Source organism: Protopterus annectens, chromosome 3.part0 (genome assembly GCF_019279795.1).
Source record: "Protopterus annectens isolate FY-2018-M chromosome 3.part0, PAN1.0, whole genome shotgun sequence".
NCBI classification, from domain to species: domain Eukaryota; kingdom Metazoa; phylum Chordata; order Ceratodontiformes; family Protopteridae; genus Protopterus; species Protopterus annectens.
Window position 1 is genome coordinate 1,696,361,792 of NC_056731.1, and position 20,851 is coordinate 1,696,382,642.

The 20,851-nt window shown below is 42.0% G+C and overlaps 1 protein-coding gene across 1 annotated transcript in view; it reads left to right on the plus strand.

Moving 5' to 3' along the window:
- EMC2 (ER membrane protein complex subunit 2) overlaps positions 1-20,851 on the plus strand; it is a 1,476,345-nt gene that overhangs the window by 1,212,180 nt on the left and 243,314 nt on the right. The window contains exon 10 of the mRNA XM_044065735.1: positions 19,163-19,261. Within this exon, the coding sequence (XP_043921670.1) occupies positions 19,163-19,261 (99 nt within the window). The remainder of the gene's footprint in view (positions 1-19,162; positions 19,262-20,851) is intronic.

Below are 20,851 nucleotides of genomic sequence, written 5' to 3' on the forward strand. Positions count from 1 at the left end.
GTCCCAGTCAAGGTGAACCCTGGCCAAAGGTATTTGGAATGGGGTCCCTCCTAAAGCAATGACTGGAGTGGACTGTCCAAACAAATACTGCTCATTTTTTAACCACTGCAGCCTTTACAGAGATTATGTCAAAAGCTCTCACTCTTTTAGCAGTGGTCTGTCTTCCATCCACTGAGATAGGATAGAAAATACGGTGATAGTTTGGTACCCCTTTGTCTCCCGACAACTTACCACTGGTATTCTGTTATTCCCACTTGCTGACTCCCCCACCTTTTATTCCTCACCTTGCTTCTGTGGACGTCTATATGCTACATGGCCCCACTGGTTACATTTAAAACATCTAAGCCTTGATCCTGGCCATGTACCTTAACTAGTGACTTCCCCTGTTACTGGTGGACTTTGTTGGGGTTGTTTAGGCTGCCCAACGTGGGTTCCCTTATATCCGTGTGCAGCACTGGGTATCCCCTTCTTGTACAGTGATGCCCTGCTTGCTAAGTAGAGATCCCCTTTTCTCCCCCAGCTCATCTGCAGAGTTACACTCTTGGTCTGCCACACAGATTCTTTTGTCTTCAGGCGAAGTGCTAAGGGCTTTTTTCGCCACCAAAAGGTCTGCCAGTCTTTCAGAAGTGGTGACCTGACACCCACTCACCCACCTATGAAAATAAGTGCTCAACTCGGCAGTGTAATCACACACTTTCATTTGCGTTATGTCTGTGCTCACAAAAAAAATTTCTGTAAGCTTCAGGTGTTAACTTAAAACATTCCAATAAACATTGCTTAACTTTATTATAGTTTAAACATTAAGTATCAGACAATACAGAAACAGCACTTGCAGCTTTACCATGGAGTAAGGGGGTCAGAAACCATAGCCAGAGTCCTTGGTCAACATTATACTGTTTACATACTCTTTCAAATATATGAATAAAACTATCAAAATTATCACCCTCAGTAAACTGTGGAAGACATTTACTGACCTTTATTGCTTCTGGGGTTTGGTTATTCCCTTCCCCATTACCTCCATGACCCTGACAAAGAGTCAGCATCTCCTTCTCATGTTAACGTGGTTTCTCATTTTCTTTGCCCTTCAAACGGAACAGTCTTTCTGCTGATTCTAAATCCATATGTTTTGCCTACCTCAGTCTGTCTGTTGAATCTAATTGAAAATGTTTGGCTTCCAGTTCAAGTCTCTTTAAGACCAGATGGGTTTTAAGTCCTCTGAGGAAAAGGAGAACTGTCCTGTTTGTGAGGGCTGCAAATCCATATCACCAGAGTGGTTATCTTCCTGGTTGCTGGTCTGTGCTGCAGCTGCGACTAAGCCAGAAATAATTTTCCCTTTAGTCAGATTGGCAGGCACCAGTCCTTTGATTTTGCACCCATTGGCCAACTGGTTCTTTGTCAGCTTGCCGTAATCCTCTATTGACATCTTTGCCTGCTTTCCCTTGGCTAAAGCAAACTAAACTAAAAGACAAGTAAAACTGTTGTGAAAATGAAACTCTGTACATTTACCTTGTGTCTGCTGAGAGTACACACACTTTCATTGGCAGCTAGCTACAGAATTCAATTAATATCCACACCACTGCCCACAAATATGTGACATCCCTCCTCTGGGCCAGTAATCAAGGAGCCTCAGTCCTCACTGCTGACACCAGGGAGAGGCGTTCACTTGGAATAAACATGGACACAAACAGCATTTTTAGATGCAGCTCTCTGCATCAAGCACAGTTTCCCTTAAGAGCACACAAGGAACACACTCCTGTCCTGGAGTTGGGCTGTCTCTCTCTCCAGGCCCCAGACAAGAAACTACACTAACCACTAAGGAGCTCTCTGTCCGTGTTCCAAGTAGCTGATATACACACACTTTGAGATTTGATTTTCACGCACACCCACCTGGGAAGGGCTGGCACCGATTACCCACTTTCCCACCTTTTGCCCAGACTATAAGGTAGCTACAGTGCCACCAGCCAGCTACTCTAAGGCTCTTAATAGGATATCCAATTATACTGAATGAAAAATTAATATTAATACCAGTCTTAATGTTGGCCAAGCTGCAAGGCTTTCAGGAGTGGTCACAGTGTCACCAAATAAGTATAAGTACTCTCAAAGGTTAAAATATTCTCTAAAAGACCAACCACAATTTGTTTGTGTCTTTCGGCTTTTACCGGTTAGGGGTCGCCACAGCGGAACTCCGGTCCGCTAATGATTGGTAGTGGATTTTTACGTACTGGGTTACCAGCCCTGACGCACAACCTTCAACGAAGGCACGCCCCATTCACGTATGCTTCCACACAGAAGACGCTCTAGCTGAGAATCGAACGGGACAACATCTTGCTATGAGGCGACAACGCTACCACAGCACCACCAATGAAAAGTTTAAATATGTTTAATGATAAATAATAATAGAACATGAAAATACTAAATATCTATTTACAATAAACACCAGAGTTTCAGCCACAAGAAATATTAAAAATAACACAGAAAGGTTCACACAGACACTGACATAGAAAAACAATATTTAACTAATCTCACTATATTTCCTGACTTGTCTAAAGAATTACTGTCCCCTAGTTCACTAGAGCAAGGCAAGATGACGTGGGTGGGTGGTCCTCCTTTGTCAGGTTTCACAAACAGACTACCTTGAGACTTTTGTCTCATCTAGAATTAAAGCATCACTTCAGTGCTGGATTACAGAATGATATCACATCTTGTCACCTGACTCTATGGTTCCCACACTACCCCCCTTATTAGAAGTTGAGCCAGGATCTTGCACATGTGTGCCACAATACACATACATAGAGCTTTGCTAAGACGTGTTGCAGTGTCTAGAAGCTATAAAACCATTTCAACACTTCCATCCTTCCAGGGTAGCAATTAGTTCACCGCTATGGACAGTACAGCAGGATTCCTAGTCCTTGTTTTCGCAGGCGTGCGTCTCTGATTGCATTCAGACTTGTGAGATACAGTCTTTATGGCTTATACCAAGTAAATTAATTTCAAACAATTTTTCCTAAGGTAAGCTAGGCTGATCGTAATCCCTTTCCTTCCAGCATCCTCTGTTAACATATATACATTTCAGCAATTGCCACAATACAACCTGACATACATGTATATTCCTTTTCTGTCCAGCAGGACCCACTGTTGATTCATTTTTAACACAAGCAGCATTACAAATACATTCTTAACAAAAGCATCTGTACAAATCAGTTTGATATACATACAACATAAAATTGTTTACAAAATTCCAGTTAGCTATGCTGACGTATGTTACACATGCACTGCCCTACACTCTCTGGCATAGCTAGCACTACCTCACATTATCACAAAAGTTACAAATGAAGAGTTCCTTTTGGAGTGTTTTGTCATAGAAAAGGTAAATGGAGAAAGGACTCTAAGTGATAGGAATATACATCTGAAAAGTCAAGTGCTGAAGGACTTTGAAAAGAAAGTATTGATACTCCGAAAGGTTAACTAAGTGGAGAGGTTTCTTAATATTAACAATAAACCAGCTGACAACTTAGACATATATTTAAGAAGAAACAGGATGAATCTGTGGGCAGCAGTGTTTTATAGTTCCATTTGAGCAAGAAGAGTGATGTCACCCAGGTGTCTTATCCTGTTTTTTTTTTGTTTTTTGGTTTACCCCTCTCTTCCTTGCTCTTCCTTTACATTTTGCCTTTTCCCATACAGTCATCTCTTTATAATCCAAAAGCAAAAAAAAAAAAAAAAGTCTCACAACAAGTACATGCAGGAGAAAACCAGTTACAGCCTGGCAAAACAAGTGTGAAAAAACATAGTTACAAATCTCCGTTTTGAAGGATATCATAGGAGATACGCACATCAACCCTGAACAGACATGCAGGACTTTATGCATTCAGGCCAGTAAAGCCAGACTACTATCTGTACACTTGATGTTTTTCACCTGTAATATATGACTCTGTATGCTCATTTTATCTCACATTCTTAAATGATAACACCATGTATTTCTGCACTGTATATAATGTATATATTATTCTGTAACACAAAACTGGAAATGCTATGAGTCTTCTTTTGATGGTTTTCTTTAAAAGGGAAGATAGGAGTAGATTCCCTCTCTCCCCAACCAGAGAACAAGTCAAACCAAACAAATAGTATAGGGTGCAGTATTAGTCAGGCCTCTTTTTAATAGTAACTCTCAAGCAACCAGAAACTACAGATGTGATGATCTATCTTGCCTTCATTCTGTACTGGTTGGGTTCGGAACCAATTCTCGGTTCAGACTCAGCCTTTTACAAAAGCTTGAGGTCTTCAACTAGCTCGTGGCTTACACCCTATCCCATGATGCCCTAGGAAACTCCCCAGATCTCGTTTCTCTCTAAACAAGATCGGGTGCTTCACACTGGCTCTGGTTAAGTGACTTTTTTCAATTGTGTTTTCATGTAAAATTTAGTACTTTTTCCTCTTTGGGATTACTTAGTAGTAGTTTAGCTTAGTTAAATTGGTTAACCTTGGTTAACAGCTTTGGCTAATTTTTTTCTTGCTGTTTGATTGTTTGCTGTCGTTAATCTCAAGGCCTATATATCTACCCTATCCCAGCTTTCCTAAGCGTGCGTTCAAAATAATTTTCTTAGGCTCGTTGTTTTGAGCTGTTTAAATTACTGTGTTTTTATACTTGAATAACTTAGATATTTACTTAGAGGGCTACCTATAGCCCAGTTTAGATAGAGTGCCCTTTTTCTTTAGTGGGTGCATATTTAATTCCCTTTAAGCTCCTCCCTTTTTGTGAAGAGCTATTTTATTTAGTCCTTTTTTTCTTGATTAAGCTAGCTCATTTAAGTTAGAGGGCTGCTTGGCCCGTTTAAATTAGAGGGTCTTTTTCCCTTACCCTGTGCTTTAGTCTTGTTAAATACGTTGGTTGACTAACTGTTGTATTTGGTGGATTGTCCAATTACCTACGCTAGCTCATTTAAGTTAGAGGGCTGCTGAGGCTGTTTAAGTTAGAATGTTTTCCCTGGTGTGTGCTTTACATATTTTTCTGTTTAGTAAACTTCTTAAACAAAAAAAAAACTGTTACTTTTGGTGTTTCCTCCATCCAGTAAGCTAGCTCATTTTAGTTAGAGGGCTGCTTAGTCTGCTTAAGTTAGAGGGCTTTCCGTTAGTGTGTTATTATATATGTAGTGATTTTTGTTGGTTAGCTATTAAGATGTCAGAACAGACCAAAGATGCCAAACCCTCTGGGTTCAAAAAATGTTCTAAGTGTAGTCAGAAAATGTCAATGACTGATGCTCACAGTGTGTGCCTGTCTGTGTGTGTACTGCCTTGGAGCAGTACATCTATAAGAATCTTGTGCGATTTGCCATTCTTTCAGCCACAGGGTTCTTCCTGAAAGAAAGAATAAGTTGATTCTTAGGGGGTTATTGAAGACTTTTCAGAAGCCATAGGAGAAGGTCAGGGTCCTACAAAACAGACTTCTTCACCTTCTTCAAAATCTGAGAAATCAGGTAAAAGATGTTCTACATCATCAGAACCTTATTCAGAGCAAACAGAAAAGTTACCAAAAATTTCCTCATTGGACCCGAAACCTGTTGGGCCGGAGAAACCATCCACTTCAACTCCTTCATTATCGGAACCATTGGTGTTTCAAGCTCAGAGTCAGTCCCCAGAACTGGAACTGGTTTCTCTGATGTTGAGATCCCCCATCTTGTAAGTTTCAAGATCTCCTGCTCCCTCCTCTTGATCCTCCAGGAACCTTTCTGATGACTATATGGATCGTGTGGTGCAGAGACTTTTGAGGACACCGGCATTAGCCAAACTTTTGCCAGAGCTGACACAGAGGGTTACAGAACCAGCTAAGCGCACCCTGTCAACATTGATTCCTCCTCCGACCCAACTCAGGACTTGGGAGCTGGAATGCATGGAGCTGATTCTAGTGGAACCATCAGACCCAAGACCTGTTCAGGATCTTCAGCCTTGACTACTGCTCTGACTTCTTTGGTGCCATCTGAGTTTGAGGAGTCTAGGAGCTGAGGTTTTCCATTCGGGTCCGAGGAGGACAGTCAGATCTGACATTTGTCAGATCCGAACTTGCCTCTCAGGGTTTCAACACAGGTAAGCTCGACTCCTACATAGGCCTCAGAGCCATGCCCCTTGGTGCCGGGGATGCCTTTTAGTTCTTCGGTGCCAGGAGCTTCCTCGGATCATGGGAGGGAGTCCTTCAAGTTGATGAGATCTCTGTCCCCATGGGCACGTCCACTCTCAGACCCAGTTATCCCCCCCCCCCAGAGGCACTGGTGTCCATCTTGGCACAACCGCACCTACACAGACGTGGAGATCCATGGCCTCAGGATGCCCCATTGGGTGAACCCTTGTCTTCCGAAACCCCTCCAGAATACCCTTCTGAAGAGGTTCCTCGCAAGAAATTATGTAAGAGGAAGCATTTGGGCTTCCCAGGGGAACCCGTCACATCTGACACAGACATCGATGAGTCAGAAGGGTCCCCATGGTCACCCTCTGAGGATGTTTCATTTACAGACATCCTAGAAATACTTATAGAGAGGTGGCTGGAAGCCAATCAACCCTTCTGAGGAGGAGTATGTCTACCTGAAGGCTTTTGGGTCTCGCCCTTCCATGCTACTTGGGTGTCTCCACCTTTCGACGTACTCATGGACCTAGTTTGTTGAAAGGCATGGGAGACTCCAGACTCAGTGAAGCCTGCCCCTTGGAGGCCAAATAAATTCATTACATCCCCCACTGATTAAACTTTCCTTACAAAAGGTGTCCCGGTAGATGCTATGGTCATGGTGGCGACCACCAAGAAGGAACTGTCAGAGACGTCCTCTTCTGTCCAGCTTCCAAACAAAGAGTATCATACAATGGACAGATACGGAAAGCACACCTTTTCTTCAGTGACCTTTGCACTCAGGTCCCTGAATTATCTTGCACATTTTACCAGGTTGCAGAGAGATCTCCTGAAGGAACTAGGAGATACTCTACAGGGTTCAGTAGTTGCAGGGGTATCAGATAAAGTTTCCTCCCAGCTCTCCACCTTGAATTCAGTGGTAAACCCCTACATGACTCATTTCCTATGCAGCTGATGTTGCGAGTAGGGCAGCGGGTTCAGGAAATTGCCTAAGGAAGCATTCCTGGATGTGCTTGTGTAACTCTGCGGAGCCTTTTAAGTCTTCTTTTGTTAATGACCCCTTCGATGGCTCGTCCTTATTTGGGCCTAAAGTCAAAGACACACTAACCAGGTGTGAACAGGAAGGAAAAGCTCTCTCTACCATAGGAGTCCGTTTTTCCCTACCATCTAGGCCTTATCCAAAAGGTCAAAAGGGAGGAAAAATTTGGTTTCAAAAATCCTAGAGAGTTTTTCAAGACACATGTGGTGATCCTTCCCCCAGGGACAGGGGGGAAGCAGTAATGGAAGACGCTGGCCATGTGGCAAAGGGGGGGGTACACAAAACCAGGGCAATAGGGAATCCTTCCTTGGCAAGCCTTTTCAGCGCTCCTGAAAAGAGGCCAGCCTGTCATCTCTGGAGGCAGTCGGGGGGGGGGGGGGGGGTCGCTTTTCTTTGTAGCCAGAAGCTTGGCTAAAAATCACAAAAGATAAATGGGTACAAAGCATCATATCTAGAGGTAACTCCATACCTTTTTCTTTTCCCACCCCACACATAAGGAACATTCTAGAAGTTCCACCTAGTCACAGGAAACGGGCAACACTAGAAATACAGAGGTTGCTAGAAAAAAAGTGTCATCCAAATAGTCCCCGCAGACCAAACAGGATCTGGAACTCACTCAAGGTTCTTTTCAGTTAAAAAAAAAAAAAAAAAAAAAACAGGGGACTGGAAACCCATCTTTGAATCTCAGCAGACTGAAGAAAGCAGTAAAAAAGTCAAACTTCCGGATGGCAACACTGCAGTCAATTCTCCCTTTTCTGGGAAAAGATTATTGGATGTGCTCTGTAGACCTCCAGGATGCGTACTACCACATAAAAATGGACAGGCAATCCAGGAGTCATTTGCGCTTTCAGCTGGGAGCCAGTCACTACCAGTTTCGAGCCCTGCCCTTTGGTCTCACTACAGCCCCGAGAGTGTTTACCAAATGTATGGCAGTAGTTACGGCTCACCTGAGACATCTAGGATTCTGAGTGTTTCCATACCTAGATGATTGTCTCCTAACCGCCACCACCGAACATCTACTGATAAAAGCAAGAGACTCCACATTGAAACTCTGCTCCTGTTTAGGGATCACAGTAAATTACAAAAAAAAATCTGCCTTATTGCCATCTCAGCATATTGTTTTTATAGGAGCAGGTCTAGACACCACAAAAATGATGATAAAGCTTCCCCAGAAAGAGTTCAAGCCCTTCGATGTCAGGCCTTAGTCCTTCTCTTCAAGAGGGAGGGTTCAAGCAAGAACAGTTCTAAAAGTGCTAGGCACCATGGCAGCAGCAATAAACATAATTCCATTAGCGTGGCTACATATGAGAATTCTTCAGTGGCTGCTTTCCCTTGGCTAGAGCAAACTAAACTAAAAGATAAGTAAAACTGTTGTGAAAATGAAACTCTGTACATTTACCTTGTGTCTGCTGAGAGTACACCCACTTTCATTGGCAGCTAGCTACAGAATTCAATTAATATCCACACCACTGCCCACAAATATGTGACATCCCTCCTCTGGGCCAGTAATCAAGCCTCAGTCCTCACTACTGACACCAGGGAGAGGCGTTCACTTGGAATAAACATGGACACAAACAGCATTTTTAGATGCAGCTCTCTGCATCAAGCACAGTTTCCCTTAAGAGCACACAAGGAACACACTCCTGTCCTGGAGTTGGGCTGTCTCTCTCTCCAGGCCCCAGACAAGAAATTACACTAACCACTAAGGAGCTCTCTGTCCGTGTTCCAAGTAGCTGACATACACACACTTTGAGATTTGATTTTCACGCACACCCACCTGGGAAGGGCTGGCACCGATTACCCACTTTCCCACCTTTTGCCCAGACTATAAGGTAGCTACAGTGCCACCTGCTAGCTACTCTAAGGCTCTTAATAGGATATCCAATTATACTGAGTGAAAAATTAATATTAATACCAGTCTTAATGTTGGCCAAACTGCAAGGCTTTCAGGAGTGGCCACAGTGTCACCAAATAAGTATAAGTACTCTCAAAGGTTAAAATATTCTCTAAAAGACCAACCACAATTTGTTTGTGTCTTTCAGCTTTTCCCGGTTGGGGGTCGCCACAGCGGAACTCCAGTCCGCTAATGATTGGTAGTGGATTTTTACATACCGGGTTACCAGCCCTGACGCACAACCTTCAACGAAGGCACGCCCCATTCACGTATGCTTCCACACAGAAGACGCTCTAGCTGAGAATCGAATGGGACAACATCTTGCTATGAACAAGCGCTACATAGCACCACCCAATGAAAAAGTTTAAATATGTTTAATGATAAATAATAATAGAACATGAAAATACTAAATATCTGTTTACAATAAACACCAGAGTTTCAGCACAGGAAATATTAAAAATAACACAGAAAGGTTCACACAGACACCGACACAGAAAAACAATATTTAACTAATCTCACTATATTTCCTGACTTGTCTAAAGAATTACTGTCCCCTAGTTCACTAGAGCAAGGCAAGATGACGTGGGTGGGTGGTCCTCCTTTGTCAGGTTTCACAAACAGACTACCTTGAGACTTTTGTCTCATCTAGAGTTAAAGCATCACTTCAGTGCTGGATTACAGAATGATATCACATCTTGTCACCTGACTCTGTGGTTCCCACACTACCCCCTTTATTAGAAGTTGAACTAGGATCTTGCACATGTGTGCCACAATACACATACATAGAGCTTTGCTAAGACGTGTTGCAGTGTCTAGAAGCTATAAAACCATTTCAACACTTCCATCCTTCCAGGGTAGCAATTAGTTCACCGCTATGGACAGTACAGCAGGATTCCTAGTCCTTGTTTTACAGAGCGTGCGTCTCTGATTGCATTCAGACTTGTGAGATACAGTCTTAAACATACCAAGTAAATTAATTTAAAACAATTTTTCCTAAGGTAAGCTGGGCTGATCGTAACCCCTTTCCTTCCAGCATCCTCTGTTAACATATATACATTTCAGCAATTGCCACAATACAACCTGACATACATATATATTCCTTTTCTGTCCAGCAGGACCCACTGTTGATTCATTTTTAACACAAGCAGCATTACAAATACATTCTTAACAAAAGCATCTGTACAAATCAGTTTGATATACATACAACATAAAATTGTTTACAAAATTCCAATTAGCTATGCTGACATATGTTACACATGCACTGCCCTACACTCTCTGGCATAGCTAGCACTACCTCACATTATCACAAAAGTTACAAATGAAGAGTTCCTTTTGGAGTGTTTTGTCATAGAAAAGGTAAATGGAGAAAGGACTCTAAGGGCTAGGAATATAAATCTGAAAAGTCAAGTGCTGAAGGACTTTGAAAAGAAAGTATTGATACTCTGAACGGTTAACTAAGTGGAGAGGTTTCTTAATATTAACAATAAACCAGCTGACAACTTAGACATATATTTAAGAAGAAACAGGATGAATCTGTGGGCAGCAGTGTTTTATAGTTCCATTTGAGCAAGAAGAGTGATGTCACCCAGGTGTCTTATCCTGTTTTTTTTTTGTTTTTTGGTTTACCCCTCTTTTCCTTGCTCTTCCTTTACATTTTGCCTTTTCCCATTCAGTCATCTCTTTATAATCCAAAAGCAAAAAAAAAAAAAAGTCTCACAACAAGTACATGCAGAAGAAAACCAGTGACAGCCTGGCAAAACAAGTGTGAAAAAACATAGTTACAAATCTCCTTTTTGAAGGGTATCATAGGAGATACGCACATCAACCCTGAACAGACATGCAGGACTTTATGCATTCAGGCCAGTAAAGCCAGACTACTATCTGTACACTTGATGTTTTTCACCTGTAATATACGACTCTGTATGCTCATTTTATCTCACATTCTTAAATGATAACACCATGTATTTCTGCACTGTATATAATGTATATATTATTCTGTAACACAAAACTGGAAATGCTACGAGTCTTCTTTTGATGGTTTTCTTTAAAAGGGAAGATAGGAGTAGATTCCCCCTCTCCCCAACCAGAGAACAAGTCAAACCAAACAAATAGTATAGGGTGCAGTATTAGTCAGGCCTCTTTTTAATAGTAACTCTCAAGCAACCAGAAACTACAGATGTGATGTTCTGTCTTGCCTTCATTCTGTACTGGTTGGGTTCGGAACCAGTTCTCAGTTCGGACTCAGCCTTTTACGAAAGCTTGAGGTCTTCAACTAGCTCATGGCTTACACCCTATCCCATGATGCCCTAGGAAACTCCCCAGATCTCGTTTCTCTCTAAACAAGATCGGGTGCTTCACACTGGCTCTGGTTAAGTGACTTTTTTCAATTGTGTTTTCATGTAAAATTTAGTAGTTTTTCCTCTTTGGGATTACTTAGTAGTAGTTTAGCTTAGTTAAATTGGTTAACCTTGGTTAACAGCTTTGGCTAATTTTTTCTTGCTGTTTGATTGTTTGCTGTCGTTAATCTCAAGGCCTATATATCTACCCTATCCCAGCTTTCCTAAATGTGCGTTCAAAATAATTTTCTTAGGCTCGTTGTTTTGAGCTGTTTAAATTACTGTGTTTTTATACTTGGATAACTTAGATATTTACTTAGAGGGCTACCTATAGCCCAGTTTAGATAGAGTGCCCTTTTTCCTTAGTGGGTGCATATTTAATTCCCTTTAAGCTCCTCACTTTTTGTGAAGAGCTATTTTATTTAGTCCTTTTTTTCTTGATTAAGCTAGCTCATTTAAGTTAGAGGGCTGCTTGGCCCGTTTAAATTAGAGGGTCTTTTTCCCTTACCATGTGCTTTAGTCTTGTTAAATACGTTGGTTGACTAACTGTTGTATTTGGTGGATTGTCCAATTACCTACGCTAGCTCATTTAAGTTAGAGGGCTGCTGAGGCTGTTTAAGTTAGAATGTTTTCCCTGGTGTGTGCTTTACATATTTTTCTGTTTAGTAAACTTCTTAAACAAAAAAAAAACTGTTACTTTTGGCGTTTCCTCCATCCAGTAAGCTAGCTCATTTTAGTTAGAGGGCTGCTTAGTCTGTTTAAATTAGAGGGCTTTCCCTTAGTGTGTTATTATATATGTAGGGATTTTTGTTTGTTAGCTATTAAGATGTCAGAACAGACCAAAGATGCCAAACCCTCTGGGTTCAAAAAATGTTCTAAGTGTAGTCAGAAAATGTCAATGACTGATGCTCACAGTGTGTGTCTGTCTGTGTGTGTACTGCCTTGGAGCAGTACATCTATAAGAATCTTGTGCGATTTGCCATTCTTTCAGCCACAGGGTTCTTCCTGAAAGAAAGAATAAGTTGTTTCTTAGGGGGTTATTGAAGACTTTTCAGAAGCCATAGGAGAAGGTCAGGGTCCTACAAAACAGACTTCTTCACCTTCTTCAAAATCTGAGAAATCAGGTAAAAGATGTTCTACATCATCAGAACCTTATTCAGAGCAAACAGAAAAGTTACCAAAAATTTCCTCATTGGACCCGAAACCTGTTGGGCCGGAGAAACCATCCACTTCAACTCCTTCATTATCGGAACCATTGGTGTTTCAAGCTCAGAGTCAGTCCCCAGAACTGGAACTGGTTTCTCTGACGTTGAGATCCCCCATCTTGTAAGTTTCAAGATCTCCTGCTCCCTCCTCTTGATCCTCCAGGAACCTTTCAGATGACTATGTGGATCGTGTGGTGCAGAGACTTTTGAGGACACCGGCATTAGCCAAACTTTTGTCAGAGCTGACACAGAGGGTTTCAGAACCAACTAAGCGCACCCTGTCAACATTGATTCCTCCTCCGACCCAACTCAGGACTTTGGAGCTGGAATGTATGGAGCTGATTGTAGTGGAATCATCAGACCCGAGACCTGTTCAGGATCTTCAGCCTCGACTACTGCTCTGACTTCTTTGGTGCCATCTGAGTTTGAGGAGTCTAGGAGCTGAGGTTTTCCATTCGGGTCCGAGGAGGATAGTCAGATCTGACATTTGTCAGATCCGAACTTGCCTCTCAGGGCTTCAACACAGGTAAGCTCGGCTCCTACATAGGCCTCAGAGCCATGCCCCTTGGTGCCGGGGATGCCTTTTAGTTCTTCGGTGCCAGGAGCTTCCTCGGATCATGGGAGGGAGTCCTTCAAGGTGATGAGATCTCTGTCCCCATGGGCACGTCCACTCTCAGACCCAGTTATCCCCCCCCCCCCCCAGAGGCACTGGTGTCCATCTTGGCACAACCGCACCTACACAGACGTGGAGATCCATGGCCTCAGGATGCCCCATTGGGTGAACCCTTGTCTTCCGAAACCCTTCCAGAATACCCTTCTGAAGAGGTCCCTCGCAAGAAATTATGTAAGAGGAAGCATTTGGGCTTCCCAGGGGAACCCGTCACATCTGACACAGACATCGATGAGTCAGAAGGGTCCCCACAGTCACCCTCTGAGGATGTTTCATTTACAGACATCCTAGAAATACTTATAGAGAGATGACTGGAAGCCAATCAACCCTTCTGAGGAGGAGTCTGTCTACCTGAAGGCTTTTGGGTCTCGCCCTTCCATGCTACTTGGGTGTCTCCACCTTTCAACGTACTCATGGACCTAGTTTGTCGAAAGGCATGGGAGACTCCAGACACAGTGAAGCCTGCCCCTTGGAGGCCAAATAGATTAATTACATCCCCCACTGATTAAACTTTCCTTACAAAAGGTGTCCCGGTAGATGCTATGGTCATGGTGGCGACCACCAAGAAGGAACTGTCAGAGACGTCCTCTTCTGTCCAGCTTCCAAACAAAGAGTATCATACAATGGACAGATACGGAAAGCACACCTTTTCTTCAGTGACCTTTGCACTCAGGTCCCTGAATTATCTTGCACATTTTACCAGGTTGCAGAGAGATCTCCTGAAGGAACTAGGAGATATTCTACAGGGTTCAGTAGTTGCAGGGGTATCAGATAAAGTTTCCTCCCAGCTCTCCACCTTGTATTCAGTGGTAAACCCCTACATGACTCATTTCCTATGCAGCTGATGTTGCGAGTAGGGCAGCGGGTTCAGGAAATTGCCTAAGGAAGCATTCCTGGATGTGCTTGTGTAACTCTGCGGAGCCTTTTAAGTCTTCTTTTGTTAATGACCCCTTCAATGGCTCGTCCTTATTTGGGCCTAAAGTCAAAGACACACTAACCAGGTGTGAACAGGAAGGAAAAGCTCTCTCTGCCATAGGAGTCCGTTTTTCCCTACCTTCTAGGCCTTATCCAAAAGGTCAAAAGGGAGGAAAAATTTGGTTTCAAAAATCCCAGAGAGTTTTTCAAGACACATGTGGTGATCCTTCCCCCAGGGACAGGGGGGAAGCAGTAATGGAAGACACTGGCCATGTGGCAGAGGGGGGTACACAAAACCAGGGCAATAGGGAATCCTTCCTTGGCAAGCCTTTTCAGCGCTCCTGAAAAGAGGCCAGCCTGTCATCTCTGGAGGCAGTCGGGGGGGGGTGGGGGGGTGGGTCGCTTTTCTTTGTAGCCAGAAGCTTGGCTAAAAATCACAAAAGATAAATGGGTACAAAGCATCATATCTAGAGGTTACTCCATACCTTTTTCTTTTCCCACCCCACACATAAGGAACATTCTAGAAGTTCCACTCAGTCACAGGAAACGGGCAACACTAGAAATACAGAGGTTGCTAGAAAAAAAGAGTCATCCAAATATTCCCCGCAGACCAAACAGGATCTGGAACTCACTCAAGGTTCTTTTCAGTTAAAAAAAAAAAAAAAAAAAAAAAAACATGGGACTGGAAACCCATCTTTGATCTCAGCAGACTGAACAAAGCAGTAAAAAAGTCAAACTTCCGGATGGCAACACTACAGTCAATTCTCCCTTTTCTGGGAAACGATTATTGGATGTGCTCTGTAGACCTCCAGGATGCGTACTACCACATAAAAATGGACAGGCAATCCAGGAGTCATTTGCGCTTTCAGCTGGGAGCCAGTCACTACCAGTTTCGAGCCCTGCCCTTTGGTCTCACTACAGCCCCGAGAGTGTTCACCAAATGTATGGCAGTAGTTACGGCTCACCTGAGACATCTAGGATTCTGAGTGTTTCCATACCTAGATGATTGTCTCCTAACCGCCACCACCGAACAGCTACTGATAAAAACAAGAGACTCCACATTGAAACTCTGCTCCTGTTTAGGGATCACAGTAAATTACAAAAAAAATCTGCCTTATTGCCATCTCAGCATATTGTTTTTATAGGAGCAGGTCTAGACACCACAAAAATGATGGTAAAGCTTCCCCAGAAAGAGTTCAAGCCCTTCGATGTCAGGCCTTAGTCCTTCTCTTCAAGAGGGAGGGTTCAAGCAAGAACAGTTCTAAAAGTGCTAGGCACCATGGCAGCAGCAATAAACATAATTCCATTAGCGTGGCTACATATGAGAATTCTTCAGTGGCTGCTATTCACTCAGTGGTCTATGCAGGAACTACCCATGTCCCACCAAATCATAATAACAGAATCTTGCAGGAAAGACCTTCATTGGGGGTTCACTCCACTCATGTGACTTTAGGTTGACCCTTTGTTCTTCAACAGCCTTCAGCCACAGTGACAATGGATGCTTCCCAGAAAGAGTAGGGGGGCATTATCAGGGAAGGATGGTCCAAGGCACTTGGCAGAATCACAAGGCCCACTTGCATACCAGTGTCCTAGAGATGAGAGTGGTGCTTTTAGTGTTGCAAGCATTCCAAGACTCTCTTCTGCTAGGAATGATTGCAATACAAACAGACAATATGTAGGTCGTGTGGTATATAAACAAACAAGGAGGAACCAGATCTTGCCCCCTTTGCCAAGAGGCCCTGAGAGTATGGCAGTGGGCAACCTCTTCTAAACACTTTCTGACAGCAATGCACATCCCGGGGAAATCTAATGTGATAGCAGACAAACTCAGTAGGGCAATTCTGATACTTCATAAGTGGTCCCTAAAACAAGACATAGCGGAAATGATTTTCCAAAAATGGGGCCAGCCTTGCTGCGACCTTTTTGCCATATCCATGAATGCCAAATGCAGTAGCAACCTTGCCCTAATCCCCTCCCCCCAGGGGAGTTACCAAGGGATGCACTTGTACACGATTGGCCCTTTGGTCTCCTCTACACCTTCCCTCCATTCTCATTGATATCCAAAGTTCTTCATAAAGCCAGTGTTTTGGGATGGACCTTAATACTTATCACCCCTTACTGGCATCGCCAAATTTGGTTCCCCTTCCACTGTGGCTTCATCTTCAGGAGGAGCCTTGGATTCTGGACCCAATTCCAGATCTTCTGACCCATCTGTCAGGAATGCTCCATCCTTCTTCATACCCTCAAGTTGACAGCCAGGGTGCTCTGATTCCAAAAATTGCCAGGCTACCTGACCTTTCACCTTCAGTGCAGCATGTGCTGATTTCTTCTCATAAAGCTTCAATGAGAAAATTGTATATCAGCAAATGGAAGAGATTTTCCTCCTGGGCCTTGGAAAATCATATTGACCCTTTCTCTGCACCTGTATCTTCCATACTGGAGTTCTTAGCAAAACTATTTTATGATGGGGCAGCTGCAGCTACTATTCGAGTTCAGTTAGCAGCGATCTCTAATTTTCATTTAGGCAAAGCGTGGCTTTATGTCCCACAGACTTTCCAAAGCCTTCTTGAGGGGTACCATTCTGTTAAGACCGCCCATTAAACCACCTCTAGCACCATGGAACCTAAATTTTGTGTTGTCCCTTATGATTCTTCCCCCCTTTGAGCCTGCATCATCCTGTGACATGAAGTTCTTAACCTGGAAGACAATTTTCCTTAATAGGAGAGTTTCGGAGTTACAAGCATTGTCTATCACCCCCCCCCCCATATGCTTTTCCACAAGGACAGTGTGACACTTCAAACAAATCTGACCTTTCTACCAAAAATATGTTCAGAATAAAACTTAAACCAATCCATAGACTTACCAGTTTTCTTCCCTAAGTATGGCAATAACGTAGAATATATGCTACACCAACTACATGTACATAGGCAAATACGTTTCTGTTTGCATAGAATGAAGGACTTTAGAAAGACTGACCAATTGTTTGTGTCCTTCTCAGACTTCAAAGAAGGTGCACCAGTTACTAAGACCACCCTCTCCAGATGGCTGTCAGAGTGTATTGCATTCACCTACAAATCCCAGAACAAGCAACTTCCCGACAAAGTAAAAGGTCACTCTACCAGTGCTATTTCTACCTCTTCGGCTTTTCGTGCTAAACTGCCAATTGATACCATTTGTGCTGCAGCAACATGGGCAAGATCTCATACCTTTACTACTCATTACAAATTTGGTTTGGCCTCCAGGGACAGGGCCTCTTTTGGGTCCACTGTTCTGAAGAATATTCTCCCTTGAGCCACCCGAGAAAGATGGTGCTAGGGACGCTGTCCCAGCCAGTACAGAATGAAGGCGAGATAGGATAACATCACATAAAGAAGTTATGTGTTCACCGTAACGTTCCATCTGTGTTGTCCATTTTGCCTTCATTTTTAGATCTCACCATCCTTCCCCCAGCCTTTAGCTCCTGGAGGACTGAGAGGATTCATTTGCCGACTAATATTCTTGGAGTCTCTTATTGGCTTGTAAAGTAGTAAATTTTTATATGCTTATATTAGTATACTAGCAGCAAGATCTGGGGAGCTCCCTATAGCATCATGGGATAGGGTGTAAGCAATGAGCTAGTTGAAGACCTCAAGCTTTTGTAAAAGGCCGAGTCAGAACCGGGAATCGGTTCCGAACCCAACCAGTACAGAATGAAGGTGAGATGGGCAGCACACATGGATCATTATGGTGAGTACATAACTTCCTTTTATCTGGCATCTACCAATCCCCATGGGTGCTGGTTAACTGAGAGTTTACTGTAGTACATGTATTTAACAAAGAAGATAAAACACTGCCTTTTAAGTAGGTGTGCAGACTGTATTTGAGTGTTTCTTCACAGACCACTGATGAAAATGGAATCTGTGCAGTTGTACCGTCCCTTGGCAAGTCATAACTACCAACATTTTTCTGCTTGTGCCGTGTATTTTTTAATATATAGTTATTTGATATTACTCTGTCATTGTTTAACTATAGAAATGTGGTAAAATTCTCAAAAGAATTTTGACTTGTGAACAATGGGAGGACATATGTAAGGCTCCCAAATATGCAAGTCCAGAAGATTTAGGATTTTTGCTTGGAAGTGTTTGCGTAGGTATTTTTTTACCCCAAGCAGAATCCAAAGAATATTTCCGTCAGGTAGATGGCAATGTTGGAGGTGTGATGGAAAAGAAAAAGGTAGCTGGGAGCATATGTTTTCCAAGTGTAAAGACTTGGCAGACTTTAAAAATGCCTTAGAGAGTACTCTGACAGGAATACTAGGCAAGCAAATGAGTGTAACGAAGGAAATGATTTTTTAAGCTGAGATACAGGATCTGAATTGCCTAGACATAGTAAGGCCTTGTTAAGTTTAATTCCGGTAACTGCAAAAAAGCAGTTACTAGGAAATGGAAGTCAAAGTCTAAACCAACGTTACTTGAAGTAGTGAATATAGTAACAGAAAAAAAGAACAGGAAATGGGATCTGTAGAAAAGGTTAAGATCAAATTACATAGAAAAAATGGAAATTTTGGGAACAGTACATGCAGACCAATGTTTTGGATAAGGAATGAGGTTTAAGAGAAGGCAGAAATTGAACAATTTATATAATGTTAGATTGTTTATATTCTACAGAAGAATATATGTGATGTAATATTTGTAAATGTGAATTTGTTAATATGGCTTGCTTACTTTTTTATAAATGTAATTTTCCCTATGTCGTAAGTGATGATTCAATAAAGGTGTTTTTTAATAAGGAGTGAAAAAAATGCTCAAAAAATTAAGCCCAGAATGGAATGAAACGGAATGAAAACAGAGTGTTCTATAGCTAATCTACAATAAAAAGAATGTTTCAGCCTTAAAAAAACTGATTCAGACTTATGGTAATAGTTGACAATGTGGTACAGTTACATGTTGTTTTCTAGCAGATAAACATTCTTTGATATTTTGTTTACTTAACTGTTAACTTTTCTTGCATAGGCTGCCAGTCACATTGCTTCACATCCTAAAGTGAAGCAGAAAGCTGAAAATTTAAAGTATGCTGCATGGGCTGCCAAGCAAATAAGTAGAGCATACCAGGTAAGTTTTTGTTTTTATTTTCATGCTGATTCTGGAAAAAAGTTCTGTGTTCATCAGTGCTCTGCCCAAGTTAACAAAGACAAACAAACAGCTAAGTAAATTAATTTTCTCAGTTGAGCTTTCACAGTCCTGAGGAAAGCACATTTGCTTATGTTCTCTTATCTAGACAGTTGTCTGCTGATGGCTACGAAGAAGCTGTATAAAGCCAGTGTAAATGTAATTATTTTCACAAAAATGTGGATGTAGTAGTTTGTGCCATAGTCTTTTTGTCTTGTGTAGTGTCGCTATATATTGTTACTTCTTGCAAAATCTCAGACCATGTTAGATTGCAGTTAATAATTTTGTCTGCAAATGTTTAAACTTAGTTGGATGCTACAGACATCTGTGTTATACCTCTCAACGTGTAAGAGCAAGAAGTCTGGACGAAAATAATGGGGAAGGGGGGGTCAGGCAAAGGACCAAAATTGGGGACAGTTTTTAAATTTTGCTCTTATGAACTTAGAAAGTTGCCAGAATAACCGGGTTTGTATTAGTATGCATTTTCTCAAGGTTATAAAGTGTGAAACATAAATGTATGTCATTATTTGCTGATTTCAGTCCTCAAAGATTTGCCAGAAAACCACAAATTTTATGAGGAACAGTCTGAAAATATGAGGCAAAAATGGGGACAGTTAAGCAGTATAATCTATGTACATATGTTATACTTCTGTGTTAAACACCACTCATGATGTATGTGTATGTATACATTGAGTTTTATTTTTATTATTACCATTTTTATGTTATTGTTACTTGTATGTATCCTACGTCCTGTGTTTTTGCACTGTTGCTCCCTTGGGGCCCAAGTCATGTTTGAAAAGGATCAAAAGGCCAAGTCCATCTACCTGGTTAAATTTATTTTATTTGTTCAACTTTTATTAACTGCATCGGCAGACTGGTCCAAAAACCTTTTTTGGTGCTGTCCGGGTCACAATGGCTGCAAGAAACAGTTAACAATAAGGAGTGAATAATCACAATAAAATCCCATTCAGTAAAGTTTTCAGTTGACAAAATTTAGCTTCAGCACAAAGTAACAGTAACATTTTTAAGTCACTAACACGGGTGTATTACACTATAGTAAACAGTGTGTAATTAAACTAATTTCCATAGTCTTAGGTCTTAGAATAATTGTTATGTTACATTTATACAGAGTGCAGCATAAGCTGTAAAGTACTGTGCAGTTACGTACAGTAGTAAATTGGGTCTTATTCAGGCCTAATTATATATTTGCAACTGTTTGCTTGCTTCGGATGCTGTTTTAGTAGTTGCATAAAGGACTTTAAATTACTTGTAAATCTGCCAAGCATTCCATGTGGCTGGGACAAGTTTAAAGGGTGTTCTGCACAGTGCTGTACCTGAGGATCTTACACAGAGTAAAGGTTTAAGTAAATAAGCAACTCTTATCAGCTTGTGAAAGGTGGTTTAGTTAATGTCTTACCAGTATGTGTATTGAGCTGGTGTTAACTGTTGGGTTATTCTTTTTGAAGAGTTACCCCTCATCTTATTGCTAGCATGCAGATATTTAACAGGTGGCTTATTTTGGGTAAACAGTAA